This window comes from Simochromis diagramma, unplaced genomic scaffold, assembly GCF_900408965.1.
Source record: "Simochromis diagramma unplaced genomic scaffold, fSimDia1.1 OVJJ01000596.1, whole genome shotgun sequence".
NCBI classification, from domain to species: domain Eukaryota; kingdom Metazoa; phylum Chordata; class Actinopteri; order Cichliformes; family Cichlidae; genus Simochromis; species Simochromis diagramma.
The window spans coordinates 25,122,096-25,135,377 of record NW_024387245.1 but is presented as its reverse complement, the minus strand read 5'-3'; the positions used below and the strand labels follow the sequence as shown (position 1 = coordinate 25,135,377).

Genomic DNA, 13,282 nt, shown 5'->3' with positions numbered 1-13,282 from the left:
CCGGTCATGTCTGTTCCCATTGTAACAACTTAAAAGTAAATGAGTAATTAAATAAAGAAGTAATAAAGATCAATCAGGTGGATCAGTATGGCAAAGTCGCAATGATCCACTTGGGAAAATAAATCTGTTGGGCATTCTTGGCCTTAAGACAATAATTGCGATTGCTACAGTGCCGGACAGGACAGGCAGAAAAAGAAAAAAAGAGAGTGGTAGAATAGTTATATTTCCACAACCCTCTATGCATAATCACATACTGTGTATGCAACCATTGCATATAGCGTATTATCTTACTTATAAAAAGAGAGATAAAGAGATAAAAGTGGCTTTATTTCCAAATGGTTTTCAATTTTAAAAGCTGTTCTCCACAATATGGCTGATCTGAAGAATCCAATAGAGATTGACAGACCACGTGACTTTCGCCCATTGCATGCAGGGAACTCGTGGCAAAACAATTCAAGTACCGCATCAAACGCAAGCATTTGCAGCACCGCAAAACGTTCATTCTCTGATTCCAATACCTTCTTGCTTTTTCTTTGTCCCCCAAAAAAGTTATGTACAAAACGAAGGAGAACAATGCCGGTCCGTACAAAGACAGACTTGATGAAAAGTCAAAGAAAAGATACGAGGAAAAAAATCAAAGGAGTGAAAGGGTTAGACCCTTACGAGCACACAGAGTGGACAAAAGACGTTAGCATGCTGCCCAACTTTCACCACGCTCATATTTATAATTATACGGTTCTTGGAGTGAGTGCATACACTCATGAAGTTTAGTAACTTCAGGTCACTGCAACAAGCCCAGGTACAGTTTACCGACGGACGGGTACAGGACCTTGAAATGCACCGTGTAGAACGAAAGACCATCGTACGAACAAAGGTAAGTTTACCAGTCTCACAAATTATCTTCATAAATACACATTCGTTAACCGTTTATTAATAGGACCTTTGAGCTCAACGGTAATTAATTAGTAGTGGAAATAATTTCTGGTTGCATTACAGAAATGTAGCAGTGACAATAATACTGTATGCTGTAATCGCACTGGGCAATTAGTGATACAAAACAACTGTTTTACCCTGTGAATAAAAGTATATGTTTTTGTCAATGTACCATAATAACAGAAGCGAAACACAATATTGTGTCAGGACAATTCACTATTTATGCACAATAAATAAAGGAGCATAGCGCGACAATTTCTGTTCAGCGCCAGACTTGCTTGTAACCTATATCACCAATTATGTTGTGAAAAATGACGCATTAACTACAACAGAAGGCTGACCTTTGTGGAAATGCTTGGAGCAGGTTAACACACAACGAGGAACGAAGCATTGCGCCATATTGAACACAGGAGAGTTTGGGCCCGGAAGCAGGGTTCATACGTCATCACTTAAAGACCGTATTAGAGCATAACTAAGAGAGGATTCAGGGTCACCTGATCCAGCCCAAACTACCATATTTGTTTGGACATGTGTGGAAAAAGACCAAGTATCGTTTCTGTTCCAACAGAGTTATTAAGAGAAACACATTTGGTTTTGCTCCACAGATTAAAATTAAATAGAAAACCACACAATAAAATAGAAATGAAACCAACAGAGTAACAGAGGTATGTTAGATGCGTCAGAGCAGGTGTGACAGTTTCTGTCGGTGTGGGTGTGTACCTATATGTTGTTTCCATAGGTACATAAAAATCTACAGACACAGAGGCAAAACCACAATAACCACGGCTCGCCTTCATACTCTTCAATGAATCATGGGGATTTCAAAGTTACAGAGAATGATAGATGATTTGTGTCTCTGTGAAGAGGTTAAAGTAGAAAAAACAGGTCTCATCATTGATGGTGCAGCTCTGTACTACTCTTTGTATTATAATTCTTATCCAAAGCTGGACCAGCATTGTGGAGGAGATTATCCTGGATTTAAAGACGATGTCTGTAAGTTCTTTGAAGCTTTGCAGGACTGCGAAGTCACTCCATACGTCATCTTGGATGGAGCTTCAGGATCAGAGAAGCAGAAAAGTCTTCATTCGCGTCTAAAGCGTAGACTAGAAAATGCAAAGACAATAGCAGAGAGTGAGCCTGACGCTGTGCCAAAAGGATGTAACGTCTTACCACCTCTGGTCAAAGATGTCTTCATAGAAATCTTGAAGGAGAAAGGCATAGAGTTTAAACAGTGTTTAGGAGAGGCTGACCCTGAAGTTGTTTCTGCTGCAAATCAGAAACAATGTGCTGTGCTGTCCCATGACGCAGATTTCTGCATCTATGATGTGAACAAAGGTTTCCTTCATCTTGAACACTTTGAGTGGAAAAGAAAGAAGGATGGCAAAATTCCTGCTAAGCTCTACACACTTTCAAAGTTTTGTGAGCATTTTAAATTGGACCCTGCTCTCATGCCAGTCTTTGCTTCAATAGCAGGAAATGATTATTCAATATTAGAAGATAGAGGTAGGTTTGCAAGACAATCATCTTCATCTGGTGAGTACAGCATTAAAAGACTGGATGGTATACTCAGGTTTCTAAGTAAAGTGAATCTGGATGGTTTGAATGACTCGCAGAAGAGAGAACGTGCTCTGAGTCAAGCTTTAAGTCATGTTGGTAAAGAAGAAAACCAAACTTTCAAACTCTCCATTCAAAAATATGTTCAACTAGAAAAACCAAGTTCTGAGTTGCCATCATGGGTGCGTAAAAAAGTTGAGCGTGGAGAACTCACCACTTTCGTCATAAGTGTCGTGGATCAGAAGACTATGATGCTGCCTGCTCTTGTGGAGGACTTTTCACAGCGCAGCAGTTACACAGCTGCTTACCCCATCAGACAGTACTTCTATGGACTGTTAATTGGAGGTCAGATGTGCACTGAATATGACAGGGACAGAGAAGAGATCAAAGACAAACGTGTCCCATCCATAGGGAAACAACTGCAACTAGAGCATCTGCATAAGGTACTGAGGTTAATCATGAAATATGTGTTTAATTACTCTGACAGGTCATAGATGTGTTTCTGTGGTACATGTGAGCATCTTGTCTGTGTGGTACCTCTCTGTGCAGGCTCCTGAGGGTTTGCGTCGCAGGGTGTTTGAAGAAGCTCTGCAGGTTCAGACTTTAGACTTAGAAAACATCCCCGACCAGCTGAAGCTGCCAGTCTGTGTGACTGTTTTCTGGTTTAACAACTTAAAGCTTGGCCAAAAACCTGAAACTGTCCACTGCCTCCACGCCCTCCTGCTGGGGTTTGTGTGTGATCGTGATGGTCCAGGTAAGTCTCTGAGCTCACTGAGCAACATGACTGATATTTTACTAGCAAATACATGGAAATATGTGTAAATCAGTATTTTCACTCATTACTTTATTAGTAACACTTATGATACGCCTGCTATTGTTTTCACTCCTAATTAGTGTTGTTGTTTATTTTGTTCTCTTTGTGTCTGTCATTGAAGTGGACTAATTATTAGGAACATCTAAATGTGATTCAGCCCAAAAAGCATCAAAAATAATATAAAAGTGTGAAATAAGGTGAGGTGCATGTTTCAGTTTAAGTGGTCCCAATATGACCTCGATGATATAAGAGAGATAAGACTTTATTGATCCCGTGGTGGGGAAATTTGTGCATTACCTCAGCTCAGGTACGGATAGCAGAAGAAAAATTGAAAAAAATACAAATAAAATATAAACAAATACAAAATAAGTAAGATAATACGCTATATGCAATGGTTGCATACACAGTATGTGATTATGGATAGAGGGTTGTGGAAATATGCAAGTAACTATTCTACCACTACTATTACTATGTAAGTAATAATATCATTGAATGAGGAGGAAAAATACATTATATACATTATATTTATACATTATATTTATACATTATATTTATACATTATATTTCATAGATTTTGCTAATAAAGTAGACATCTACATCACATCATAACCTGAGCAGAGTTAGATTAGGCTTAGTTTGTCTCTCAGACTGGAGAGATGGTTTTAGAGACAGCTGAATGAAGGTCACAGGTCTGCAAGCATCACACTGTTTTCAAGCCAATATGTCCCACTGCTGATTGAAAGGAAAAAAAAGGAAATCAGCGTTCATTATTCTGCTGTAACTCTGTGAAACATAGTTTATTAGCTGTATTTCTTATAAATTGGCATTTTGTTACAGTTTCACAAAGACAATTAAGTCTGAACATTTAAATTTTACAGTTATCTACATAATTACATTCTTTATGGTTAAGGAAGTGGGTCCACATAGACTATTTATACAGAGGATATTTCCCTGCATGTTACAGCAGGTTATAGTCTCTTTGAAAGCAGTCAGCAGATGGACTGTAGTCAGAGTTCCTGATGCTTCCACATCAGCCTGAACAAGAAGACAAACTGCTGCTGGTCTCTGGTTCTGTGTCACTGAAACTTTGTCTTATCTTGTCTTTAGAGGACAAGTTTGAGAGGAAGATGAAAGCTTTAAAGGATGAAGGTGTGAGTAACTGGCAGCCCCGTGTGGCTCATGCTTTCAGCCAATGGCTGTGCTGCATGAGGCAGAGCCTCCACCTGAACCAGCTGCTGTGTTCCCCTCTACCAGAATCTCAGTGTGCCCGGTAAACACCAGACCAATGATGTGCTCCACAGATGTGTAACACACTTCATCAACTTTAACTGAGATTTTCTGCTTTGTCAGGCTTTACTGTGGACCTCTCCTTCATCGGCTGGCAGATGAAGAGACGTTTGAAAAACTACTGAAAACACTGAGAGGAAAAAAGAAGAAATTATATCAGGATTTAAAGACCATTTTTCATCTACTCGCACGGAAAAAAACTCTGGTTATCGGCGACTCTGTTCTTAAAGATGTGGACCCAGAGATTCCAGCAACTACACTCACATACAGATCAGGGGCCACAGCAGGCGACATTGAGGCTAAACTGAAACTCCTGGCTCAGGATGAACATAGATTTGATAAAATTGTAATTCATGTCAGCAATAACGACATCCAGAATCATCAACTGGAGGTCATAAAACCTAAAATTGAGTCGGTGTGTAACTTTGCAAAAACGATGTCGCATTCTGTAGGTTTCTCTGGTCCCCTCCCCAGTCGAACCAGTCCTCACATCATTAGAAGCCTGTCGTCCTTTAACTGCTGGCTGTCTAACTGGTGTCCAGAAAATTATGTGGGCTTCATAAATAACTGGAAAATGTTTGGGTTAAAACCTGGTCTCATTGAGAGCAACCACATCTATCCAACTCGCGAGGGTGCAGATCTCATTTCTAGAAACCTGGCCAAGTTTATTCTGAGTTAAAAACAGAAAGCTGAGGTGTTTTCAGTGTTATATTATTATATTAGATAGTCTGACTCACCTGGTGACGTTCTCAGTCTAATGCACATTTTAAAGAAACAGCAGATGTTTTCTATTCAACACAAATGCTCTTTGACAATGAAAGTTAAGAACACAGAGAAATGCAGTGACGCAGGTTTGGGAGCGACGGCTTCCTCACCTCCTCCCTGCTTTTGTCTTTTGGATAAACATGATGACATTTTAAAAACTGAAAGTAATGCATGAATAAAACTTGACCCTACCTCTAAATTAAATACATTAAGTAGAAAAGAAAAAGTAAACCAGTGAAATATAGAAGCAGGCTATCGGTTTGGTTTGTTTTATAACTGAACTGAATGAAAGTGGGCTGATGAAGAGGAGTCTTTGAGCAGCCGGAAGCTGAAGAAAGCAGGACGACGTGTTTAACAAGCAGCAGCTGAGAGAGGAAGCGGAGGAACACATCAATATTTTATCAGAGTCTGTCTATTATTTGTTCTTTGCTGTAACAAGAGACCGAGGTGGACATATTTAGCAGGTATTGTCTAACAACACATGATTAGCACAGGAAGTTAATTCACTGCAGTTTTATTTATATAGCCCCAAATCACAACAGTCGGCTCAAGGAGCTTATTTTAAGATAAAGAAAATGCTTTAATGTTCACGAAAGGATGAAGATATTTAATGTGTTTGTTATAACAGCTTAATTATCATTTGTGCCTGCAGTGTGACCATGCAGTGGTCCACAAATCTGGAATAATTTTCAAATCACTTCAAAAACATTAACATCTTTCTCTTCAAATGCAACACAACAGTTGCAACAAAATCTTTTAAATATAATTGTATATTTTATTATATAATGCAAATTATGAATACTGTAAAATATGTCTGATTTTGAAAGAATTTTTCTTGTGATAGAGTACTATTATTTCTGTCTACATATGTTGGATTATATATACTGAATTTTTATCATTATTGTGTTTTTCTGGATCATTTAGTGATTTAGCTTGGTGTTATAGTTTACATATTTAAAAATGTAGATTTATTTTTCTGTATATTATCTCAAGTTTTGGGCCAAATAACTATTACAACCAAATAACTCTACAAATAACTATCTTATACGTTATGATCTTGAAATTCGTATTTCATTGGTGAATAAACGGAAACTGTTTCTCAGAGACTTTTCCGTCAGTTTCTGAATTTATTGTCAGGCTTTTGCTTGTATGTCGCAGCACTCTGCAAATTACTTTTGAATAAAGTTACACAGATCAATAACGAGTTTGTTCCTGTTCCATGTGAACTATCCAGATAAAGCTGGAGGTTAAGAATAAAGCATTGGTGATGTTTTCCTCTCATCTCCTTAGTCCTGTTTGGAAATAAAGAGAATCTCAGACAGATGCTTATTTTCACCCCAGTTAAAGTCTCTGTATTAAAAGTCAATCCACATGTTTTCTCTGTATTAGTGTAAAGTCTTTACACTTTAATATAAAGCGCTTTTAGGAAACTTATATAAATATAATCGAACTGAACTAAGGGCTCTACAGGGAAATGTTTTACCTTACTGTAAACAGCTTCATCTTGTGGAAGAACACAGTTATTACAACCAGTAACGCTGCAGTCTCCACCGGTCAGGTTATTATCTGCAGCTGAAAACATTGAAGCAGACTTTAGAAAGTACTCCTGCTATCTGTGACACGTACAGGATCCTCTGTGATGGTTTTTCTCACGTCTCAAATGTCTGTCCTCCACCTCTGAGCAAGAAACCCTTATCATGCTGAGGGAGATCTCTGCTCCTGACATAAGGAGAGAAGAGGCTGCAGGAGTTTTTACCTTCACAGTGCTGTGACACAGATGCGGTCACATTTTTAAAACTTTCTAAATAAGTCAGAAAAGTTTGAATTTCTTCTATGAAACTTAAAAAGCTGAATTTCAAAATAATCCAAATTAATCCATTTAAAAAAGTTTCAAAAAGAAGAAAAATGTCAAATTAACATTGATTTATTTCACATTTAAACATTTATAGACACCATTACACCTTACACCAGCTTAAACAGACACTTATTTTGAAAAGCCAGGCTCATCTCATCCAAGTATCGCTTTAGAGACCAATCGATCAGAAATAATTTAGTCTAAATCTACACTGAACTTTTTTAAATTTTTTTTACAACTTTATACAAAAACATCTGTTTACATGTTTGTTTGTATATCAGTAGTGGGCGACCAATCAGCTGTCAGAGCTGAACAAAAACACAGGAAGTGATGCTCAGTTTACGTGAAGGAAAACAACTGCCACCACTGTTTGTCCAAACATAAGCAGGAAGTGACATCATTGGGGAGGAGGTGACACAATCTGGTGATTCTTAGTGGTTGCTAGGTAACAGGACTCAAGTGCTGATGTCGTCACATGAGCAGGTCTTTTTCGTCTCATTTACAAGATGAGAAATGTCCCGTTGTCATGACAACAGTCTCTGTAGTAACAACCTAGCTGGCCTTGGCATCCAGCAGCAGCACCCTCATCAGCGTCCTGGCGGCGGCCAGCAGCGCTCCGTGCAAAGCATACTGGGCTACCAGCACGCCGAAACCTCGGTAGAAGCCAGCCCCGCCTTCCTTGCGGCTGATGGCGTGCAGGCAGTCAGAGAAGCCATCATACTGCGTGTTTACGGGCACTACCAGCGGGCTCCCGCCATTTCCCACCGCGACCACTCCATCGGTGGCATCAATGATGGTGCGCGTACCCTGCAGAGCCAGGCGATGTAGCACCGTCTCAAGAGGAAACAACACCACGTCAGCTACCAGAGAACCCGCCCAAGATGCCGCCAGCTCGGGGAAGTAGGCATCCAGTGGATTGGATGGTTCTGCCCGCTGCTTCTTGCTACGCTGGTGCAGCCACAGCACCACCCGCTGGATGGAGGTAGCCACGGCATAGCGCAGGATGGCATGCACCGCAGCGGGAAGCAGCAGGCATCTGAGAGGAAGCAGGCGACGACTGTGAGGTGCGCCGACACCCAGCAGTCGAGCAACACCCTCACGGACGCAGTCCAGCAGGCCAGAGGACGACTCATCCCGCACAATCTCGCTCTGAAGATGGAGAGAGGAACACAGGTCCGATCAAATGATCAATTTAAAACAAACAAACAAACAAAAAAACAAAAAAAAAAAAAAAAACCACACACACACACACACACACACACACACACACACATCCAGCTAATCATTGCTCTAAATCAGCGGTTCCCAACCCCCGGGCCTCGGACAGGTACCAGTCCGTGAGTCATTTGGTACCGGGCCTCGAGAGTTGAGGCTCAGGTGTGAAATGTATAGTTTTCAGGGTTTTTATCGGTTTTCAGCGTTATTTTGTTGTCGTTTTTATCGTTTACTCTGTTTTCCTGGGTCTTTTCACGTGTGTTATGAATAAATCTTCTCTTTTTCGGTACCGGTACTAGTTTTATTTTGTTGCATTTATCCGCGACACCTTAAAGGCCGGTCCATGAAAATATTGTCGGGCATAAACCGGTCCGTGGCGCAAAAAAGGTTGGGGACCGCTGCTCTAAATGACTGAACAGCAGGTCATCTAACAGCTGCTCCTCAGCTTCCTGTTTGTGTGACGTCATCATGCTCTCGTTGTTTCAAACAGGAACCGTGTGGCTGATGGCATCATCAATCTCACACAACGCTGGTAAGGTGTTGGAGAGATTATGCACCACTTTATGTGATCTCATGGCAGTGAAGGCATAAACCAACATCAAAAAGCCGCAACAACACCTCACTCTCATTGGTTGCTCTGTGAGTGATGTCATGAACAGAGAAAGAGATTCTGATCTAGACCACTAGTTGGTAAACCTCATCATGTGATAAAAGGAAAGCTAATGAGCTGCTGCTAACTGACTGCTGTCATAAAAGAGGCATCGCTATTCAATAAACAATAATCAGTGACCTGCACGGTCTCAATGAGGCTGGCACAGTAAAATGGAAGAGCGACGACTGCCGTTAATCTGCAAGAGAGAGAGAGAGAGAGAGAGGGGAGACGGGGTCAGTTTGTATCTCAGTCTCTGTTTAACAGCAAGAAAAAGAACTGACAGGTAAGAAGATAAAGAAGAAGAAAAACTGACCCTTTAAGCAGCAAATGCCCAGCCACCTGTTTCCAGCTGCACCTGTGAGGAAGCTCCCTTTACACACACACACACACAAAGATGTCAGAGTGACGTTGTACAATACTGTATCCATGTGCTAGTGGGAGCAGGTGGTTACCGTGGCAGTGGCGTGAACTCGCTGATGATGCCCTCGGCTCCGAGCGTAACACCATGAACGATGAATGTGCTGCCCATCCCCTTCCACAGAGCCTTCACACCCTGATCAACACAACATATTAATCACCGACAACATAATAACACAATTTATATCCTGAAGTATAAATGCGTGTGGACAGGCCGACTCAGGTTAGTGGGAGGAAGCCGGAGTAGATCAGTAGTAGTCCTCCTTCCTGTGAGGCAACATCACAGTGCCCCCTCCATCATCAATAATTAAGTCTCTATTTTTATTCTTTTAATATTTATCTATGAGTTTTCATATTGTATTTATAATAAATACATTATACTGTATTATTATTTATTTAGATTATTCTGATCAGTTGTAAACCTCCATATTGTATCTGCATTTACTATTTTGCAATATTTAAACTTTTTAAACTTATTTGTAAATAATGTTAAAATACTTTCATTTTCCATTTTAATTGTAATATATTTAACTTTGTATTATTAAAAGAAATATTCTAAATGTCATTATGTCCAAATACATTTAGATTTTCCTATTTGATTAATATTTTTATACTGCTTTTTATACAAATATAATTATCATAATTTATAAGAAACAATCAAACATATTCAAAATGATCTTTTTACATGTATTTTTATTCATCTTTGGGTTTTAGTGTGTCCCGTTACCTGAGCTTTGGTGATGCTGTACATTACAGCGACAGCGCTGAATGGAGTCAGGTGATAACACCGGGCGTGGTAGTTCACCTGATGTAAACAGCCAATCAGAGTGCAGCAACAGAAAGAGGAAAATAAAACATTTAATGTCTCAAAACGCACAAAACTGAAATAAAAAAGTTTCTCCCACGGCGTTAATAAAAGTATTTTAATCCATAGCCATCATTATTTATGGATCATTTATTGATAAGAAGGTGAGGTCATACCTGGCACTGTCTGCGGAACACGATGCAGGGGTGAGAGAGGACGTTCTCTGTGAACAGACTGAGTGCGCGCACACACACACACACACACACACACACACACACACACACGTTTTAGTTAGAAACCCCCTGACTTCTCACACTTCAGCCTGTTTTTGGGATGAAAGTGTCAAAAAGTAAAACATCTCGCTTTTTGGTTGTCACTAATGGCGAGCACTGACACAGTCTCATCCCTTTTTTGCTCTCATTTTTCCCTGTGATTAGAACCAAAATCACCACCAGCATCTTTGACTCGACAGTGGAGACTTTTGTTGCAGTGAGTCGCTGAAACTAAATGAAGCTTCAGCTTCAGTGGAAACACTGAGAACAGAAAGATGTGTGATTGTTCCCAACCATGGAGTCCAAACAGTTCAGACTGAATAAACTCATTCAAGCTGAATATTGGTCCACATGCAGTGACTCGGTCCGAGCCTCTGCTCATCTTGAAACCATGAGAAACGATTTCCTCACCTGACGAATCCAACCCCGAAGCCAGCGAATCGATTCAGCTGCTCTGCAACGACAAAAGCAAACACGATAAACTCGCACAGTGCAGGACGTCCATAAATAAAATCAATAACGGCTTTATTCACATAAGCTACCAAACAGTCTGCTGTCTAGTTCATTCATCACTGAGGATGATTCCACTGTTTTAATAACTTTTAACTCCAATAAAGTTAGTTAATAAGTAGTAAACTAAACATAGCACAACAAACACAAATTACAGAAAGCTGCCTTTGAGAGTTCACTCGTTGGAGTTAGACTCTGTTTTGCGTTACTGACTGTATTTCCAGGTGTGTTTGCATGTTTTAACACATCTTTGCATTTTGCGTTTCCCATTTTGGGAAATGATGGGCGAGTCAAAATTTTACTATATTACTGTATTTACTATTTGTGCATTTTGTTAGCCAACTGGCTAATATAATTAGCCTTCTAGTTAACTAGCCGCTAGCCCAGTCCGTTTATTACATAATTACTCTGAGCTTGATTAGCTTGTGCGCTAGCTTCCGGTTAGCATGCATGCTGACAGGTCATCGGCGCCTATCAGACCATTATCTCTGTAGTTGGCCAGCTCTGGCTCCATCCTGTCATTAGCCAGCTAGGCTAGGTGACTCTGAACCTGCACAACAACCTACCAGCGGGGGGCCTGCTGGGATTTGGAGCTTCCCAGCCGCTTGCAGAACCTGCGATCTCTCCCGGGGCGTCATCGAACAGAGGTGTCCGCTCTCCAGGGTGCAGGTTGCGGCTGCCGGGGATGTCGGGCGGCGTGGTGACCCAGTGGTGGAGCTGCGGTTCGGCGGGGGCTCCGGCGCTCCGAACCGGGTAGCCCGCTCCGTACAGCGGGTCATCCCGGCCACGGTACCCGAGCCCGTCGAAGCTGTCCGGCCGCCTGGAGGCCATGTCAGGGTCGGAGCGAGTGAGGGGGGGCGACACTGATATCCGGCTAGCAGAGCTCAGGGGAGCGCATCAAAGTGTGCACGGACAGAAGACACGGTTTAATGGAGAACCTGTAACGACCTAATCAACCCGACCCACACCAAAACATCCACCTGCCACCCGGAAACACTTCTTTTTCGTATACCGGCTGACTGCTCGTGCTGCCTCCTACAGGCCATCAGAGAGTGGTGAACCCTAGCTGGGTTATGTCTTTCTGCACGCTCAAACGTTTGTGCTGGTTTGTGCTGCACAAACTTTCGTTCAAGTGACTTCTTTAGTCTCAGCTGACTGCAGGTTTTCACAACCTTATGGAACTGACCTCACAGCCCATTGTTCATTTAGTAGGCTAGTTTCACTAATTGGAAATTATTTCACTTGTAGCACATAAACACAGTGTGTATAAGGAAAGAACACAAACACACAACAAGAGTTGAGCAGATTTGTGCAAATGTGAAATACCTGCAGTGGTGTCAAAATGGAACCTGAAATTTTCCCTTTAAAAAAAAATCCTCAGAGAGCTGCAGGAGCTGTACCGTTGTATCTAAAGCTGACAGATTATCATATCCAGGTAAAATAGTTTGATTAATCTGTAAGTTTTTAGCTAGTTTTATGGTTAATTACAGGAACTGAATCATTGGTGATCAAATATACACATTTATTATAGCTAGAAAAACTAAATATATCTTTCAAATTTAAAATAGAGCATTTTCTAATATTCAGTTGATCTTCTTGTGTGTGTGGAAAGATGTCACAAAACTGAAAACAGACTCTTTAATGTTTGAGTTCACAACAAACCTGATTTGCACAGGTAAGGCGTACAACAGTGGAGTCTTTTCACTGTGCGTTAGTATGTTTAATTAAGTGTAAAATTCTGAATGCTTTGATCTCTGAAGATAGCCCCTATCGTACCTTAATAGTAAAACTGTTTATGTTGTTCTTTAGCTTTTCCTTAACCAGAGCAGACCTCTGTACTGCAGTGTCCCAGTGCTGGACAGTGTCTTTAACCATGAGGACATCAAGCCTGAATTTCAGCTGAGCTGGTAGTTTCTGGCAGTGCTGCTTAATCCACTGAACCAGAATCGGAAGCATGGATGGGGTGCCCCAATTGAGACTTTTTCTTTGCTAGTTGGCAAGTGGAGCATCCCACAGGCTGCTCTCAGGTGTTAGGGATGCCTCATTCTAGAGTCTTCTACAGTCCACAGACTCACAGAGGAGGTCGTGGACACCAGGTCTTCCAGATCCCCAAGACCGTCAAAGACATGGAGGTAGTGTCCCATACGTTTGCAGGGCTAGTATGCCTCAGAGTTTTTCTGAAAGCAGCTGGTGCAATCGATTG

At 41.1% G+C, this 13,282-nt stretch overlaps 2 protein-coding genes across 2 annotated transcripts; one reads left to right on the top strand and one right to left on the bottom strand.

Moving 5' to 3' along the window:
• The first annotated feature begins 1,232 nt into the window (after positions 1 to 1,232).
• LOC120714439 (protein asteroid homolog 1-like) lies at positions 1,233 to 6,542 on the top strand. The gene is made up of 4 exons (XM_040000654.1): positions 1,233 to 2,930; positions 3,037 to 3,241; positions 4,409 to 4,571; positions 4,652 to 6,542. The coding sequence occupies exons 1-4, from the start codon at positions 1,746 to 1,748 to the stop codon at positions 5,265 to 5,267; spliced, it is 2,169 nt and encodes a 722-aa protein (XP_039856588.1). The 5' UTR covers positions 1,233 to 1,745; the 3' UTR covers positions 5,268 to 6,542.
• A 719-nt stretch (positions 6,543 to 7,261) lies between these two features.
• slc25a46 (solute carrier family 25 member 46) lies at positions 7,262 to 12,595 on the bottom strand. The gene is made up of 8 exons (XM_040000655.1): positions 11,646 to 12,595; positions 10,981 to 11,023; positions 10,474 to 10,531; positions 10,220 to 10,297; positions 9,528 to 9,628; positions 9,389 to 9,445; positions 9,214 to 9,271; positions 7,262 to 8,357 (listed from the first exon to the last, which is right to left on the bottom strand). The coding sequence occupies exons 1-8, from the start codon at positions 11,908 to 11,910 to the stop codon at positions 7,761 to 7,763; spliced, it is 1,257 nt and encodes a 418-aa protein (XP_039856589.1). The 5' UTR covers positions 11,911 to 12,595; the 3' UTR covers positions 7,262 to 7,760.
• Between the last annotated feature and the right edge of the window lie 687 nt (positions 12,596 to 13,282).

Bases quoted from the DNA above. Each gene is read 5' to 3' on its own strand.
- slc25a46 (XM_040000655.1), bottom strand. From the start codon at position 11,910: ATGGCCTCCAGGCGGCCGGACAGCTTCGACGGGCTCGGGTACCGTGGC. The intron at 10,298-10,473 runs GTATGACCTCAC...TGTTTACATCAG, and splicing joins TGTTCCGCAGACAGTGCCAG to GTGAACTACCACGCCCGGTG. The intron at 9,629-10,219 runs GTAACGGGACAC...TGTGTTGATCAG, and splicing joins ACAGCATCACCAAAGCTCAG to GGTGTGAAGGCTCTGTGGAA.
- LOC120714439 (XM_040000654.1), top strand. From the start codon at position 1,746: ATGGGGATTTCAAAGTTACAGAGAATGATAGATGATTTGTGTCTCTGT. The intron at 2,931-3,036 runs GTACTGAGGTTA...CTCTCTGTGCAG, and splicing joins AACTAGAGCATCTGCATAAG to GCTCCTGAGGGTTTGCGTCG. The intron at 3,242-4,408 runs GTAAGTCTCTGA...TCTTGTCTTTAG, and splicing joins GTGTGATCGTGATGGTCCAG to AGGACAAGTTTGAGAGGAAG.